This window comes from Balaenoptera ricei, chromosome 1 (genome assembly GCF_028023285.1).
Source record: "Balaenoptera ricei isolate mBalRic1 chromosome 1, mBalRic1.hap2, whole genome shotgun sequence".
NCBI lineage: Eukaryota > Metazoa > Chordata > Mammalia > Artiodactyla > Balaenopteridae > Balaenoptera > Balaenoptera ricei.
Window position 1 is genome coordinate 118,867,625 of NC_082639.1, and position 17,873 is coordinate 118,885,497.

The window sequence follows — 17,873 nt, forward strand, 5'->3', positions numbered from 1 at the left end:
ACAATAAACACCGCCCCTCCCCCTCCCAAAACAAAAAACAAAAACAGAAAATCCAAGGCGCCGCTGCTGCTATCAGTAGCTTGGCTCAGACTCCGACTGCAAAAAACAAAAACAGGACCGAGCCCGGGTTCCTGAGACCCCGGCTGCCTAGGGCCAGGGCGAAGTTCCCGGGGTCGGGCCGCTGGACGCGGGCAGGGCCGGGCGCGGCGCTCTCGGGGACTTTCACCTGCTCGGCGGGCAGCGCGGGGGCGGACCCAGCGGCGGGCGGGGCCTGGACGCCCCGCGGGAGGAGCCGGCCCGGGCCCACCCCGCAGGAGGAGCCGCTCGCCGGCGGCTGATCCGGCGTCTCCGTGACAGGCACCCCGCTCCGCTGCCGCCGCCGCCGCCTTTTCTTCCTCGTCCCGGGCTGTCCGCGCCACTGCTCCCGGGCCAGTGCCGCGCCCAGTCCCGCCGCGGGCCGCGCGCCCACTGCTCCCCTCCCCCAGCCCGCTCGTCGCGCCGCCCGCTCCCGCCGCCGCCCCCGCCGCCCTCCTCGCCGGTAGGAATTGCGCGGCCACAGCGCCGCTCGCGTCGCCCGCAACCGCGCCGCCCGCTGCAGCCCGGCCCTCGGCGTCGCTCCGAGTCCCGGCTTCCACGGCCGCCGGGCGGCCAGGGCGCCCCTCCGCTTGCGCCCCCTCCGCGCGCCGTCGCCCCCAGCTCTCGCCTCCCCTCCCCTGGGTCTCGCCAGCCCCTTCCTGCCACCGCCGCCGCCGCCTCTGGAGGAGCCGGTCCACCGCGGGTCACCATGCCCAGCAAAACCAAGTACAACCTTGTGGACGATGGGCACGACCTGCGGATCCCCTTGCACAACGAGGACGCCTTCCAGCACGGCATCTGCTTCGAGGCCAAGGTGAGGGGGCCCCAGGGAGGGGACTGCCCCGGAGGGGCATGTGTGAGTGGACGGGACGCGCAGCCATCCCGGACGCAGAGCTGGTGGGTTAGGCTGATCTGGGGGCCTTTCTGTTAGGGAGGGTGGCTCCCCTTCTCTGTATAGAATTCCGCGGGCTCCTGCCCAGAACTGCTAAAGAGCAACTGCAAAGTTTGAGCGGTATTGCTTCACCCCCCTCCTCCCACCTGCAGACTCCCCCATCCTTACCCATCCAGGACTGATTGAGTTACTTCCCGGATCCCTCCTTCCGAGAAGGAGAAGCCAGTGGGTGAGCGCAGCTTGGACGTGGTTCTTCAGAATCGGTTTAGGGAAGCTTTGGTGTTATTTAACCTGTTGGGATCCCTTGGGAGAGGTGCTTTCGGGAAGGTCGTTTAAAGGGGGAATACCTGCTTCCTGATTGAAGAAAATAATACAGGGGTGGTTTTTGTTTCTAGATTCCAGGTAACCCCGGCCAGGTGTCAGAGTCACTTCCTAAACGCCTTATTTGCCACGACTCCTTTGCAAGTGCCAGTCATTGAAGGGGGGGGGGAGGTGTGGTGAAGGCTGCCCGGTTACTAGTTTTGTGGCTTAATGTTAAGTTTCAGCAGCTAGTAGGGGACCGCTGCTGAAGAATTTATCGGGGGTGACTGGAATTTTCAGCTCCAAGCCCCAGGTCCGTCCTTGGGAGAGGGGGCGGGGCGGAAGCCTCCGTACTGCACCATGAGGTGTGAATAAGGCTGGCCCCCCGTGATGCGCTTCCCAGAGTGAGGAGTTCTGGTTTCTGAGATTACAGCTGGGGTTCCTGCTGCCCATCACAGGGGAATAGTGTTTCTGCCCTTCCTTCATGCAGCTTGACGCCCTCCCCCCAAGACTCAGGGATGCTCAGCACCTACTGTGTGCCTGTCACTGGTTAAGTGACAGAAGATACTATCCCTCCAAGTAGGTTGTGTCTTCTGGTTTTGAAAAGGTAGTACTTTCGGTGTGGAGACAGTCTTCATTCCCTTTTTCTCCTTAATGGCTTTGTAGATGGCAGGGTGTTAGCATCTCAGGCAAGGGTTACTCCATCAGGTGGCTATTTCCTTCAGTTCTTGAGACATCTTTTGGAGTGTCTGATATGAGTCCAATGTGGTCAGTTACTTTCGATTATTCTTCCTTCTCATGGAGACGTGTGAGTTGTTAAATCTCACCTTTTTTTTTCTCCCTGAATAACCTTCCCCCAGCCATATTTGCTAGAGCTAGGAGGGCACCCCCTGTTTCCCCAGACATCAAACCCTGCAGTGGAATGCAGAGCTGAATTACTGGGTATGGCTGGGACCAGAGTGGGGCTGTAGCCAAGATCTTATCTTGCTTCTCTCAGAATAGAGCTGGTTGGTCTAATATAGGATGTTTGGGTTAATTTTTGTCCGGGCCTGTTGCTTTGGTGAGCAGGGTTTTAAATTTTAAAGTATGAGTTTTCATCACGTCATGATTTAATTTTCTCGGACATGCATAAACTGGGAAATCGGCTTTTGTCTTGTTTGGTTCACCAGGGCTCTGTTTTGCAAGAATGAACAGAAGAAGAAAGATCAGAATTAAAGTGTTTTTAACCTTTTAATTCTTTTCTCACAGTCTCTGCATTTGGTCCTCGCTAGGACTCATAACCTAGCATGCATAAGAATCACCAGGTGAGGTGGTTAAAGAGTCAGATTCTTGCCACCTCCAATTCTAATCTGACACCTCTGGGGAGAGCCCAGGACTGTGCACCTCTAAGGAGCATTCCAGGTGATTTAATGCAGGTGATTGGGACCAGACTTTGAGAAACACTGGCTTCAGGCTTGCCTCCAGCTTGCTGGATCTTACCCTCTCTTTCCCAACATGCAGTTTCTTTTCTAAGCAAATGTCTGGGGGTTGTGTGGTGTAGTTCCTATAGTAACTTGCCTGGATTCACACGCAGTGGTGCCCCATAAGAGGAAGGGGAACCACAGTTGGTCCCAGCTGTGTTCCCAATGCAGACGTGGGACATGGTGAACCACGGGTTCTGCTTTGAGAATGGCGAGGTAGGGAAGAAAGGACAGGGCTGACCTTGAGAACTGGGTCCTAACTCCCAGCTCTTGGTAATCGATGCTGGACACCGGTACATTCAAATCATGTCAGCCAAGACCTGAGTAGAGGTGGAAGCAGAAGCTTTTCTGTCTCATGAGCACCTGGCAAGCACCTCATCTGGCTGGTTTTCACATCCCTCCCCAGCAGTGTTCGTGGAACTGCATGATCACTGGGTTTTCAGGGTTAAATCCACACCACACTCATTCCTTGTTTTGGAAAAGCACAGGCTGTAAAATGTAAATGTATTAGTGCTGCCTTGTCAGATACTCTTGGAAAATGAGCCCAGGTCTTTCACTCCCAAGGGCTGGCAGTTGTTCAGAATCAACACTGGATGGAATGACTTTTTGGATGGATGCCGCTCATTTTCAGGGTGCCGCGGAGATTGAAAAGGTTATGGCTAGGGTTGAAGGGCATCTGGGTGTCAGAGGTTCTGTGCACTTAAGAAACACACAGTGCATTTAACTATCAAGTAGGATCCTAGAGGTTTTTCACCTGCAGTGCTTCATGTAATTCTCACTGCTTCCCGGGAGGTGGATCTCCTTATACCTTATAAATGAGGATATGTTGCCTGCTTTAGTGCACATAGCTGGGTATGGCAGAGACAGAATTTAAACCTGGGAGCTTTGACTTCAGACTCTCAAATGCAATGCTTATTCACTTAACATTTTTTATGGAATGTTCACTCTATGCTGGGCGGTTGGTCTGATTCACGGTTCACTGGTGGGGCATCCTTAGGTTGTTGGCCTCTCTGACTCTGATGTAGAAAATTATTCACACTTTTAGTGCTAGGCTCTTTCAAGATATAACCTTGGTCTGGGAGTTGCTCTTAAGGGATAGTACCCTCCGTGTCAGAAAGGGCACCTGGCTCACTGACCGTTGCTGGTGGGTGGGCGGTAAAATCCTTCTCGGCTTGAAAGCTTGTGTGGCTCCTTTGTATTTGTCTCTCCCTCTCCCGGTATGCCTTCCTGGTGGCCAGTGCCATCAACTGGCTGTCTCTGCTTGCTGGGTGAGAAGAAGACTTCTCATGACAGTGGTGCAAAGAATAAGAGCATTAATAACATAGTTATGCCTGACGTTTGTAGGTGATTTTTGATTTGCATGCGACTTTCACACATACACACAATTTTCCTCATGTGGAAATTGGGACACTAGTGTTATCTCTGTTTTTCAGATGAAAGGATTGGGGATCAGAGAGATTAACTTGTCCAGAGTCACAGGACTGATAAGATGAAAGAATAATGATTATAGCTGATATTTAGTGAGCACTTACTATGGACCATGTATTGTTCTAGGTGCTGCCTCATTTAAGCCTCACACTCCAGTCCTTTTGATTCCTCGTCCATGGTTCCTTAACTTCATCCTGAAGTAGTAGCTCCCTCTGTATTCCTAGCTCTCGTTGCGTAGCCCGTTCACTGATCTGGGCGTGTGTGGCACAGCACCTTAGTTCACCTTCTATAGCCTCCTCATTTTACAGATGAGGAAGTTGAGGTCCAGAGGGGAAGTCGTCGACCCAGGGTCACATAGCTAGGTGAGAACAGAACCAGGACTCATCCCTAGTTTCCTGGCTTCAAGTTGGTTTCAGTTATCTGTTGCTGCTTAACAGCCTGCCCCAAAACTCAGGGGCGTAAAACAATGTCTGTTTAATCTGCTCATGATTCGTGGGTCAGGAGTTCAGGCAGGGCTTGGCTGGGCTGTTCTTCTGTTGAATGTGGTGTGGACTGGATCACTCATTTGGCTTCATTCTGCTGTGGCTGGGCTGGAAGGTCCTAGACGGCTTCACTCTCATGGCTGTGCTTTGGTAGTCCTCCGTGTGCAGGCTCTCTGCATTGGGTAGCTTGGATTTCCTTATAGCATGGTGGCCCTTTGATCTGGCAGCTGACTTTCAGGAGGGAGTGTTCCAAGCAGGGAAGGTGGAAGCTCTTAAGGTCTGGCCTCCAAAGTTACACAGAGTCACTTCTCCTGCATTCTGTGGGTCAAATCGGGCCATAGGCTGGCTCAGATTCAAGGGGAGGAGAAGTATTCTTCACTTCTTGGTGGGGAGTGTCAAGGTCACAGTGCAAGAGTGCACGTGGGATGAGAGATATTGCCAAAGCCATCCTTGGATCATGGTCAACCATAAAATTTTGTGTTCTTTCCCCTCTGCATGTAGCTTCTCCAGTGATGTCGAGTGTTCTTTGAGTACCTTGTCTCGTGCTTCTGTGTATAACCCCCTCCCCCAACATCAGATACATATATACATAGCCAGCAACATCAAATTATTTATCAAGTGGAAGAAATTTCCAATTGTAGAAGGTCAGAAAGCAGTAAATATATTGTCTTATTGCTGAGTGATTTGGGGGATTTGGGAGTCCTTGGTCAAATCTGAACTGAATTCTCTGGCCATTATTCCCTCCTTGCTAAATGGCTTCACTGGCTGATGGTTTCCATGATGTAGATTTTAGAGATTCCAATAACCCCACACAGCAGGCTACCTGCGGATGCCTCTTGAACACGCTATCCTGAGGGCTTCCAGATTAGGACATTACATATGTTGGCTCACCGTAAATGGGGTACTCTAACTCAAACCTAACCTGTGGTGTGTGGTAAAAAGCTCTCAGAACCAGCTCTGCTATATTCTGGGAGTGTACTCTCCCCTCCCCCGCCCACCCCTCAAAGGGTCCTGTCTTCCAGGATTGTGGACAAGTAGGGATTCAGATAGAGGCCCTGGTGTATTCGCCGATGTCATCATTGAAGTGCAGGTTATTTCACCTTATTAGGTATTTGTCCGGATGCTTTAATATCCATTGTTATCTTCTGCCTGGACCAGATGAATCTTTGGGGGATGATGGGTCTCAAAGATACAGCACTGCTCAGAAATAATACCTGTTTTTATTCACCCTTATTTTGCTCTCAGGTGCCCCAGGGTGTTCCTCTGGAGCTGGTGTTTTGGGATTTGATGGGCAAATGTATTTCTACCTTATCTGTACACTTCATGATTTTGCCATGTCTCCTTTGCCCAAAATGTCCCAGTCCATTTAGTGGTCAGAATCTCACACTCACTTGCCATGCTGACCTTTGCCAATCATCCGTGTCCAAGACCCTAATCAGACTCATTGTTTATTATCGCTTACTTGTAATGCTGCTACTTCCGGAACTCAAACCTTCAGAATGCTTCCTTTGACCATCATTATCTGCTTCCTCTCACCTCATTGCCTTGAGGCTGCCCTTAGCTCCTCAGTGACCTCCTGCTGCCCTTATCCTGCTCCCCCAGCAGCCTGGAGCCATGCCCACCACACTTTCCGTCTTTCCCACTTTCCTGCCCTACACTGCAGACTTGGTCTCTGCTACTTTCCTCCTTCCTTCCTGTTTTTGGAAAAAGAACTTCCTTCTTTCCTCCACTCCCTTTTCCCTAATAGCTTTATTGAGCTATAATTCACATACCATACAATTCACTAATTTGAAATATACCATTCAGTAGTTTTTAATATATTCATAGTGTTGTGCAATCATCACCACAGTCAATTTTAGAACATTTTCATCACCTCAGAAAGAAACCTTGTACCCTTTAACTATCATCTCCCCCCACCCCAAGCAACTACTAATCTACTTTCTGTCTCTAGATTTGGCTATTCTGGACATTTCATATAAATGGAACCATGGTGTATGTGGGGTTTTGTGATTGGCTTCTTTCACTTTGCATGATGTTTTCAGGGTTCATCCATATTGTAGCATGTATCAGGACTCCATTGCTTTTTATGGCTGAATAATATTCCATTGTATGGGTACACCACATTTTGTTTGTCTATTTATCAGTTGCTGGACATTAAGGTTGTTTGTTTTTTACCTATTATGAATAATGCTGCTATAAACATTTTGTGCACAAATTTTTGTGTGATATATGCTTAAATTTCTCATGGGTAGGTAGGTAAGAGTGAAATTGCTGGATCACATGGTAACTATGTTTAACCATTGTGGGACTGCCAGATTGTTTTCCGATGTGGCAGCACCATTTTACTTTTCCACCAGCAGTGTGTTAGGATTCTGATTTCTCTGCATCCTCACCGACACTTCTTATAATCTGGCTTTTTGATTCTAGCCAGCCTAGTGGGTATGAAGTGGTATCTCACTGTGGTTTTGATTTGCATTTCCCTGATGAATAATGATATAGAACATCTTTTCATGTGTTTATTGGCCATTTTCACATCTTTGGAGAAATGTCTATTCAGATCTTTTGCCCATTTTTAAATTGGATTGTCTTTTTTTAAAAAAAATTACTGAATTGTAAGAGCTCTTTACATATTCTGTATTCAAATCCATTATGTAGCTTTGCAAGTGTTTTCACCTATTCTGTGGGTGGTCTTTTCACTTTCTTGGTATCGTCTTTTAAAACACAAAAGTTTTAAATTATGAAGTCCGATTAGTTTTTTTCTTTTTCCCTCTTTCTTTTTAAGATTCATCTGCCCTCCCTCTGCTGCTAGCCCACCTCTCCTGAGTCTTTGTTCATTACCCCATCACTCCCTACCCCCACCTTTGCATTGTTCCATCTTTCCCCCTACTGGCTCACTCCTCTGCCCAGGAGTGTGCTGTGACCTTCTCTATGTGAAACCTCTCTTCTCTCCACCGTTTTCTTCATTAACATGTTGTCCGCTTCCTTTTACAGCTAAGCCTCATGAAAGAGTGGTCTACTCTCTGCAGTTTCTCAATATTCATTCAGTCCCTGGCCGTGTCCTTCCCACCTCTGTCCTGGCTGCCATGTAGAAATTGTTCTACTGTCACCCTTCTCTGTCCTCATTCTTTTTGAGTTTTCTCCCTGAACAGCCTATCCTTGTCTTTCTTGGGATGCCTCACTCAGCTCTCTGCAGGCTCTCGATTGGCCATGCATAGCCCCCCTGTCTGTACCTTCTCTTCTTTGCTGCACATTGACCTCTAAGGTAAGTGCTCAACTTCATCCTTCCCCCTCCCCCCTCGTTATGCATGTTGGCTCCTAGATCTCTAACTCCAAGTCCAGACTCCAGATCTTTATTTCTAGCTTCCTGCTGGCCACCTCTGCCCCAGTGAACATGTTGCTAACCCCGTCGCTCAACAAGGTTGAATTCAAATCTCTCTGATGACTTCATACTTCTTTAAGTGACCCCACCATCTTCTCAGACACCAAGCTTGGCACTTTGGAGCAGTGGACTCATTGGCTGTTGACTGAGTACCTATTGTGGCCAGGCTTTTCCCAGACACCCCCCCCATCCCCCCACTTCAAATGAGTTGTGTCCTTGAATTTCCACAGTTATATCCATCCATGCATCCTGCCTGTTCCTTCTTGTCTCACCTCTGGCTGGTTCAGATGCTCATCACCTCTCACCATCCTGTTTCAGTTACCTTCTGGAGGCCTCCACTTTATCCTATAAACTTTTGCTCTGTTAATTATCCTGAAATATAATTATGATATCCTTCTACTCAAAGACACTAAAAGTTTATAAGCCTACTATATTAGATCCAAAAATTCTTAGCCTGATATTCAGGGCTCTCTGGTTTTGAACAGTTCCTTTTAATCACCCTATGCTTCAACCCAACTGGGGTGCCTACCATTCCCTCAACCCCGCCCCCTGTGATTCCCCATCCATCTCTTAGGCCCAGTCCTCTGTCACTCAGTGAAGTGGATGTTACCAGTCCCTTCTCTATGTGGAAGGGACTGACCAGACCCTGCTATGGATTATAGCTGCTTGCCCTTGTCTGATTTTCATCCCCCCACTGTCATCATTAGGGTCCCTGTCACTCTGCCCCCTTGTGTCTTCTGCAGTGCTTTGCATATAGAAAATGTATTTTGAATCAATGAATATAATTTCTAAGATGCTCCCTACAAGGACTGCCAGGACCCTCCTGTATCACCCAAGAGTAGGAGATGCCTCAGCTGGCTCTAGTCTCCTCCCGGCTTTTTCTCTTGCTTTAGGCCTGTACCTCTCAGTCCCTAGTGAGACTAGACTAGTCCCTGATCCCAGGAGATATCCCCATCACCCCCACCTCACAGAGTGCCACTGCCTTCCAAAGGAAGTGCCAGGTAAGCATTTTTCCTGAATTAAATGGAATTCCAGTGATGGATATGCAATGGAATTAGAATCTTTGAGTGTAGAACACATGGCCAATTTTAGGAGTAGATAATTGTCAATTATTAGTAAAAAAAAAATATTTTCAACCTGTTGTGTTCTTATTAATGAATTAATACCCTTTACCCCCAATTCTTTGTTTCCTTTAATTTTCTATTTTATAGTTTTTATGACATGAATTTGGTTGACAGCATAGCACAAATGGGTTCAGGAGCCGAATTGTGTTTGGGTTCAAATCTTGGCTGTATCCCTCACTTGCTGTGTGAACTTGTGCAAGTTACTTAACATCTCTCCTTTAGTATTCTCATCTGTAAAAAGAGGATACAGGTATCACATACCTCATAGGGTTAGTGAGAGGAGCAAATGAGTTACACACGCAAACTCCTAGCATAGTGCCTGCCACCCAGTGGGTCGTTATTTTTATTATTGTTGTTGTTTAGTCCTGCAGATTGCAATTTAAATTTCATCTGTGCATGGTTTTAATCTAGGAATTGTCATACACTCTTTTTAAAAAAATTTTATGTATTTATTTTTTGGCTGCATTGGGTCTTCGTTGCTGTGCATGGGCTTTCTCTAGTTGCGGTGAGCAGGGGCTACTCTTCGTTGCGGTGCGCGGGCTTCTCATTGCGGTGGCTTCTCTTGTGGAGCATGGGCTCTAGGTGTGCTTCAGTAGTTGCAGCATGCGGGCTCAGTAGTTGTGGCACGCGGACACTAGAGTGTGAAGACTTCAGTAGTTGTGGCACGTGGGCTCAGTAGTTGTGGCTAGTGGGCTCTGGAGCGCAGGCTCAGTAGTTGTGGCGCACGGGCTTAGTTGCTCCGCAGCATGTGGGATCTTCCTGGACCAGGGATTGAACCCGTGTCCCCTGTATTGACAGGTGGATTCTTAACCGCCAGGGAAGTCCCCACTCTGTTTTTTTAATAAGTCAGAGGCCTAGTAGTGTATTATCTTCATTTTACGTGCCTGCTTAAAGCATCTAGCTGCCATATTATTCTTGATTCCCAAAGTTGCAAATCAGACAGCGTGACTACTTTGTGGACTTAAAATAGCTGTCAGCCTCCTTGGGAAGGAATAAGGAGGGGTTAACTAGCTTCTGGTGCATGCCCCCATCACATTTGTTCTAGTCTTTTAATCCTTGTTTGGATTAAAAATCACAGAATCTTGTTAAGTACTGTATGTTGTCTGTATTCACTACCTTTCTCTGAATTTCTTGGATTAATACGTCTTTAAGCAGAGGTAATCTAAGCAGAAGGAATGTTGCATCATGGGATTAATTAATACCTTGTGATGCTTACAATTCCCTTTTCAATTTTTATATTCAGCATCATATTTCCTTTCAAACACTGGAGCAGCTAGCTTTAAAAGTTACTTAAAATGGCACTTCCAGCAAGTTCCTGTGCCCAGAGTGTTGGAACACTTTAGAACCCCTGGTCTCCTACCCACTGCGTGTAACCCAGTTGGTTTCCTGCAACACTTCAACGAGACTTGTGTGTCTTAACACTTTTATGGCTCCATCCATGAGAACTGAGGACAGTGGTTACTACCCCCATTTATTCTTGAAGCTGCAGTGCTTTCCAGGAGAACTGTTGAAATGATCAGCCTTGAGAGGTGAATGAGACCTGGGACTCCCTACCAAGGGGTAGCCAAGAAGAGGGCACTTGCCCAATGCACCCTGTATTCAGAACGCTCTGAACTCCATTAGCCTGTGCGTGAGCATGTTAGAAACACTGTTTGCATGCTTACAGAATCATCACGTGTCCCCTATTCTGTGCTGCTCCTCCCTGCTGGTTCTGTTTGTGCATTTCTTATCTCTTGATCTAGGCTATAAGCTCCTCAAGGATGAAGGGGACTCCCCACATACCTGCCTCGGGCTGTTCACATCATAGAAAGCTAACATAATAATCACTATCATTTACAAAGCACTTACTATGTTCTAGGCACTGTGCCAAGCTCTTTCTAGGAAATGATTAATCTTCCCCAACAGCCCTATGCGTTAAGGTACTCTCATCATTTGAGTTTTACTGATGGGGAAGCCGAGGCATAGAGAGGCAGAGTAACTTGCTCACAGTCTACATTTAGTAATGGATAGATCCCTGAGTCAAACCCCGGCAGTCTGGCACTATTAACTTCTGTGCTGAATATGCTTCAAAATACCAAGAACTAATGTTTATCCGGTACTCACCACTTTCAACGCATGGTTCTCAGAATTTTACATATGCAAACTAATTTAATCTTTACAGTGGCCCCCTGAGGGTAGGGGTTTTTGCTTCCAATGAGGAAACTGAGACCATCTTTCTAGGTTGGATTGAATGGGCAAATGGACTATTAACGGTGGTGGTCTCAGCTCCTCCCATTGAGGTTAAGCCTGTGACCAAGGGACTGGCCAGCTGCTGTGTGCCAGTGGGCAACAGGCCACCTTTGGTGGGTCTCTCTGGTGGGTCATGTTGATGGTCTCCAGATGTGAAAATGAGGCATCAATGAGTAAGTGGAAAAGCCGAGAGGGGCAGGAGAGGGGATTTGGGAGGCCCTTCCTTCCTGGGGAGAGTTATTCTTTGCTGGGCTCCTGCCCGTGCACTTCCTATCTAACGGTGGTGATCCACCCACCCTTACCACACCTCTTCCTCGTGTCAACGTCCATGCTCTCTTCCTTGCACTTCTCAGCTCCGTTTCTGAGGACCGGTTCTCTCCACTCCACTTGGAGCCTCCAGGGTCCCTCTAGGAAAGTATAAATGCCAAAAAACTTCCAGCCCAGGAGATGTTGCCTTTTGGTTGGAAATCTTAGCCCACAGGGCACAATGGAAAAGCTCCTTGGTTGTGTCCTTTTTTTCTATCTTGATTATAAACTCTTCCCTTTTTGTTTTGGTCTCTTTGGATGGGAAGAGGCACTCGTGTGGAAGCGTTTTATTTTTCTGCCAAGAAGAAGATTAATGTCTCCCATGGGCCAAGTGACAGCTAACATATTATTTCACTCCCATGCTATTTCCCATAAATGGATTTAACCTGTACTGTAACTACATTTTCAAACTGGTCCTCAATATGTGTGGATTCTTTTCTCTTAAATTTGGCAGCCCAGGTTAAACACACTATATCCTGGCCACCCATATCCAAAGTATGATTGAAACTTTACCTCTTGCTTCAAGGTCACTTAAATGCTGCTCTTTCCTCCTTCAGGTCAGGAATTTTGCAGCATCCTCAAGTGAGAGGAATCACCTGCAAATTCCTTTGATTAGTTAAGGCATCTGTTCTCAAACTTTGGTGTCTATTAGAATCATGTGGAAACTGATGGAACTATAGAGGCCCGGGCTTGAAGTAGCATAGGGCTTGGATCTCTGTGCCTCGATCATGTTTTCCAGGTGATTCTGATAGATACCTTTGTTTGAGAACCACGAGTTGGAGCACTGGTTCTCAAACTTGGCTGCTTTTTGGAATCTCGGGGGAGTTAAAAAAAAAAATTGCTGCTGGCTGCGAACGCTCAGCAATTTTAATTCAATTAATATGGGTGTAGCCTGGGTGTTGCAATTATATCTTTTATTTCTTTGCTGAGACTTTGTTTTTTCATTTGTTTCAAGCATATTCATAATTGCTTGTTGAAGCATTTTTATGAAGGCCACTTTAAAGTCCTTGTCAGATAATTCTAACGCTCTGTCATCTTGGTACTGGCATCTTTTTTTTTTTAACATCTTTACTGGAGTATAATTGCTTTACAATGTTGTGTTAGTTTCTGCTGTATAACAAAGTGAATCAGCTATATGTACACATATATCCCCATATCCCCTCCGGCTTGCATCTCCCTCCCACCCTCCTTATCCCACCCCTCTAGGTGGTCACAAAGCACTGAGCTGATCTCCCTGTGCTATGCAGCTGCTTCCCACTAGCTATCTGTTTTACATATGGTAGTGTATATATGTCAGTGCCTCTCTCTCACTTCGTCCCAGCTTACCCTTCCCCCTCCCCGTGTCCTCAGGTCCATTCTCTATGTCTGTGTCTTTATTCCTGTCCTGCCCCTAGGCTCATCAGAACCATTTTTTTTTTTTTAGATTCCATATATATGTGTTAGCATATGGTATTTGTTTTTCTCTTTCTGACTTACTTCACTCTGTATGACAGACTCTAGGTCCATCCAACTCACTACAAATAACTCAATTTCGTTTCTTTTTATGGCTGAGTAATATTCCATTGTATATATGTGCCACATCTTCTTTATCCATTCATCTGTTGATGGACACTTAGGTTGCTTCCATGTCCTGCTTATTGTAAATAGAGCTGCAATGAACATTGTGGTACATGACTCTTTTTGAATTATGGTTTTCTCAGGGTATATGCCCAGTAATGGGATTGCTGGGTCGTATGGTAGTTCTATTTTTAGTATTTTAAGGAACCTCCATACTGTTCTCCATAGTGGCTGTATCAATTTACATTCCCACCAACAGTGCAAGAGGGTTCCCTTTTCTCCACACCCTCTCCAGCATTTATTGTTTGTAGAATTTTTGATGATGGCCATTCTGACTGGTGTGAGGTGATACCTCATTGTAGTTTTGATTTGCATTTCTCTAAAGATTAGTGATGTTGAGCATCCTTTCATGTGTTTGTTGGCAATCTGTGTATCTTCTTTGGAGAAATGTCTATTTAGGTCTTCTGCCCATTTTTGGATTGGGTTGTTTGTTTTTTTGATATTGAGCTACATGAGCTGCTTGTATATTTTGGAAATTAATCCTTTGTCAGTTGCTTTGTTTGCAAATATTTTCTCCCATTCTGAGGGTTGCCTTTTTGTCTTGTTTATGGTTTCCTTTGCTGTGCAAACGTTTTTAAGTTTCATTAGGTCCCATTTCTTTATTTTTGTTTTTATTTCCATTTCTCTAGGAGGTGGGTCAAAAAGAATCTTGCTGTGATTTATGTCATAGAGTGTTCTGCCTATGTTTTCCTCTAAGAGTTTTATAGTGTCTGGCCTTAACATTTAGGTCTTTAATCCATTTTGAATTTATTTTTGTGTATGGTGTTAGGGAGTGTTCTAATTTCATTCTTTTACATGTAGCTGTCCAGTTTTCCCAGCACCACTTATTGAAGAGGCTGTCTTTTCTCCATTGTATATTCTTTCCTCCTTTATCAAAGATAAGGTGACCATATGTGCGTGGGTTTGTCTCTAGGCTTTCTATCCTGTTCCATTGATCTATATTTTGGTTTTTGTGCTGGTACTGGCATCTTTTGATTGTCTTTTCTCATTCATGTTGAGATTTTCTTGGTTCCTGGAGTGATAAATGATTTTTGATTGAAACCTGGATGGTTTGGGTATTATGTTATGACATTCTGGATCTTAATTAGATCTGTTTTGGCAAGATTTCTCTTCTCTGCCGATGCGCTGGTGGGGGGAGGGGAGCGCTGCCTCCTTACCATTAGGTGGGGGTGGAAGGCTAGATCATTTATTGGCTTCAGCTGATACCACTCTGGGTGTGGGGCAGGAGTGCCTCATTACTGTTGCTCACGTGATCTCCCCTGATGCTCTGCCTCCTGACCCTGGGTGGTGGTAGAAGTTCTGACTCAGCACTGGGACTCTTCTGAAACCCCAACAAGGAGAGCAGGAGGCCTTGTTATCACCCGTAGGTGGACTTCCTGGTGTCCCAGCTTCCCGTTCAGGCTTCTCTGATACTGACAGGAAGAAGGTAAGGGTGGAGCATCTCCTTACGGCGTGGTGAGGGCAGAAGTCTAGTTTCTGACACTGCTGGTGGGATGAGCATGAGGGTAATAGGTTTTTTCTGTGGTGTTTGGCTGGAGTAGAGCTGTTATTGTCTGAAAGTTTTCTGTCATGGGAAGCTGCCTGTTTCCTGGTCCTTTGGCTAGAGAAAGCGGGCTTCTCTTGGGACTTTTTTTTTTTTGGTCTGTGTTCATCGGCATTTCTGGGTCCCTGGCTTCTCCAGCAACAGGTCTGGGAGATGTGAGGCAAAAAGAACCCAGGGAACTCAGCTGTTGCATTCCTTGGGTGCTGAGATCCCTGCCTGGTCTGCCTTCTGTCCATCTTTTGAAGTTGTCTTGTACTAGTTTTATATATAATGCCTGGAGTTTTGGTGGTTGTTAGCAGGAGGAATAGGGATAAGTATGTCTACTCCATCTTTCTGGAAACGGGAGTTCTGCACGTTGGGAGATTAAAAAGCTCCCCCAGGTGATTCTAATCAAATCAAATCAAGGAGCACAATTGGAGAATCTCAGCGTTAGAGTGCTGGAGCAGCCCAAGGTAGTTTTGGTGGAAAGACCAAAAGGACCTGGGGTCTTTCCCAAGTGGAGGTCCTTATGAATCATTGTGTACTCCCTCGTAAATTCTTTTTTTTTTTTAATTTTATTTATTTCTTTATAGCTGTGTTGGGTCTTCGTTTCTGTGCGAGGGCTTTCTCCAGTTGCGGCAAGCGGGGGCCTCTCTCTGTTGCGGCCTCTCCCGTTGCGGAGCACAGGCTCCAGACGCGCAGGCTCAGTAACTGTGGCTCACGGGCCTAGTTGCTCCGCGGCATGTGGGATCCTCCCAGACCAGGGCTCGAACCCGTGTCCCGTGCACTGGCAGGCAGATTCCCAACTACTGCGCCACCAGGGAAGCCCCTCCCTCGTAAATTCTTGTCACTTATCTTCACTTTCCTTCCATAGATTTATTGAGATTTTTTTTCGCCATATAGCTTTTTCTGAATCTGACTCGTGTTCCCTGAATATACATTTCCAAATGCAGGCATAAGAATAAAACCAATCATATAGGAAGTATTTATTGTGCTTGTACTGTGTTTAGGGCACAGTACTTGGTGTTGAAGGTCAGAGATACATGAGACAAGGTGGTGACTTGAAGGAAATCAGCCCAGCTGGGGAGATATGGAAAGACAGGCACAGTGATAGTATTATGTATTGAGCACATACTATGTGCTGGGCATTCTGCCAGGTTGTTTCATACACTTTTTCATTTAATCCTTCCTACTATGCTGCATGATGTCATTCTCTCCCTTTTATCGTTGTAGTTTCAAAGGCTCAGTATTAAGTGACTTTTTCAAGGTCTTTCCATATCCAATTCTGGGACAAAATTGGACCAAGGCTGTGCTGGAATGAGACCTTGCTTTTTTCACACAGAGATGTTCTACTGCGCTTTCTTCATGAGCATGTTCACGGGGGTACTGCTGTGATGGGGTAGAGCTCATCCATTTATATTCTTCCCCGAAACCTAGGACAGTTTTTGGAGGCAGCTGTTGTTAGTGGCTTAGTCTGTGACTTTGGAAGGGGTCTTGCAGGGGCATGAGATGATGAGTCTTGAGGTTTAAAAATATCACTGAAGCAGTTTTGTGGAGAGTGGATTGGAGGGGGCAATAATAGGCCCAGAGAGACTGTTCAGGAAGCTCATCCCGTATTTCAGGTTAGAGATGGCAGTGGCTGGAACGAGGGACCATGTTCCACTGTGGAGGTTGCCAAGAGGTATAAGGCATCTTTTGGTTTGGAATGACCACATGTATAAGTAAAGAAGTGAATGGGCAGCTTTTAGGTAAGTGAAAAGGAGAGGAAGGGTGGCTCTGTGGTATGAATGGGGGAGAGGATGGTTTATATGTGGAGGTTTATTACCTTCTTTTTGAGGGGGGAGGAGATAATAAGAAAACCATAGATAATGAAGAAATTATAGAGGCAGGAAGACCCATACATACCCCAGGAGGCTTTAAATACCAGGCTTGAGAGATGTGACTTCATCTTGTAAATGGTGGGGAACAAAAATGTGTGCCTCTAGGGGATGATATATATATGTGTGTGTATATATAAAATATATATGTACACACATATATATAAATATATATACATATATATGCACATATATACGTATGTGTATGTATGTAGATGTGTGCACACACACACAGAGTCATGTATTAGGAAGAGGAAATGGATAAGAGTTGTAAAGACAGAAAAGAGTGCTTCTCCACCTGAGGACCTGAACCAGGACGACAATGGCAGGCATGGAAATGAAGGGGTAGGTGTAAGAGAAATTGCAAAGAAAGGTTTGGTACAGCAACACGTATTGTGTTCTTAGGGCTAGGCTGTATTTGGGAAGGAGAGTCAGAAGCAGAAAAGATACAGAATTAAATAGTCTTCACTTCAAAGGAACTTACTCTAAATGAGTCATTACAATTCACATGACAAACCTTTAAATGCTGTCCACTGGGAGGACACTCTAATATCTGAACTGCAAGAGCTTGAAAGGTGGTTGAACTTGTCTCATTTCTGTATTTGGTCTTCAGCTGTTTTTCGTGGGTTGGGTCCTTAGCTACACTATGTCCTAATATCCTGTATGGAATTCTCTTTTTAGAGTAGTCCTGATATCTTATACTATCTCAGAGTTTAGGAAACATATTAGGCTGCTGAGATGTGGCAGTTTAAGGTCTATTTAGCCAAAATGATGAGAATGAGACTGTGTCTGTATGTGCTCCTCTGAGAAATGAGAAAAGGGTTGAGTGGGATGCTAATAAAGGCTGTAAAAACACAGTCCCTGGTTAGTTGACAATCTCAGCAAGTTAGGATTAGGAAGTTTCTTTCTCCCTCCCAGCCTCTTGTTGGAAGTGGAAGTTGCTGAAATATAAAAACTTCAGGCAGGGATTCTGTAAGTCACTGGTGACAAATCCATGATGGGTTTCTGAGGCTAATTAAATTGTTTGGGATATTAGATAGCAAATCCCTTTGTGTCCCTAGGCTTTCTGTTAATCCTTACTGCCTATACTGCAATTATTTCTGTCTTCTACAATCTCCCTCCACTCCCAACTCCCCTCCAGGTGGTACTCCCTGGCCTGTGGATGCTGAAACAAGCACCATG

General features: G+C 46.0%; 1 protein-coding gene across 6 annotated transcripts in view; it reads left to right on the plus strand.

Annotated features, from left to right (window-relative positions):
• Positions 1-321: 321 nt before the first annotated feature.
• LOC132372880 (carboxyl-terminal PDZ ligand of neuronal nitric oxide synthase protein) overlaps positions 322-17,873 on the plus strand; it is a 304,178-nt gene continuing 286,626 nt past the window's right edge. For all 6 annotated transcript variants that reach the window (XR_009505266.1, XR_009505268.1, XM_059935021.1 and 3 more), the window contains exon 1: positions 322-889. Coding sequence is in view for 4 of the 6 variants with exons in the window: in XM_059935021.1 (XP_059791004.1) it covers positions 785-889 (105 nt within the window). In the remaining 2 variants the exon portion in view is untranslated. The remainder of the gene's footprint in view (positions 890-17,873) is intronic.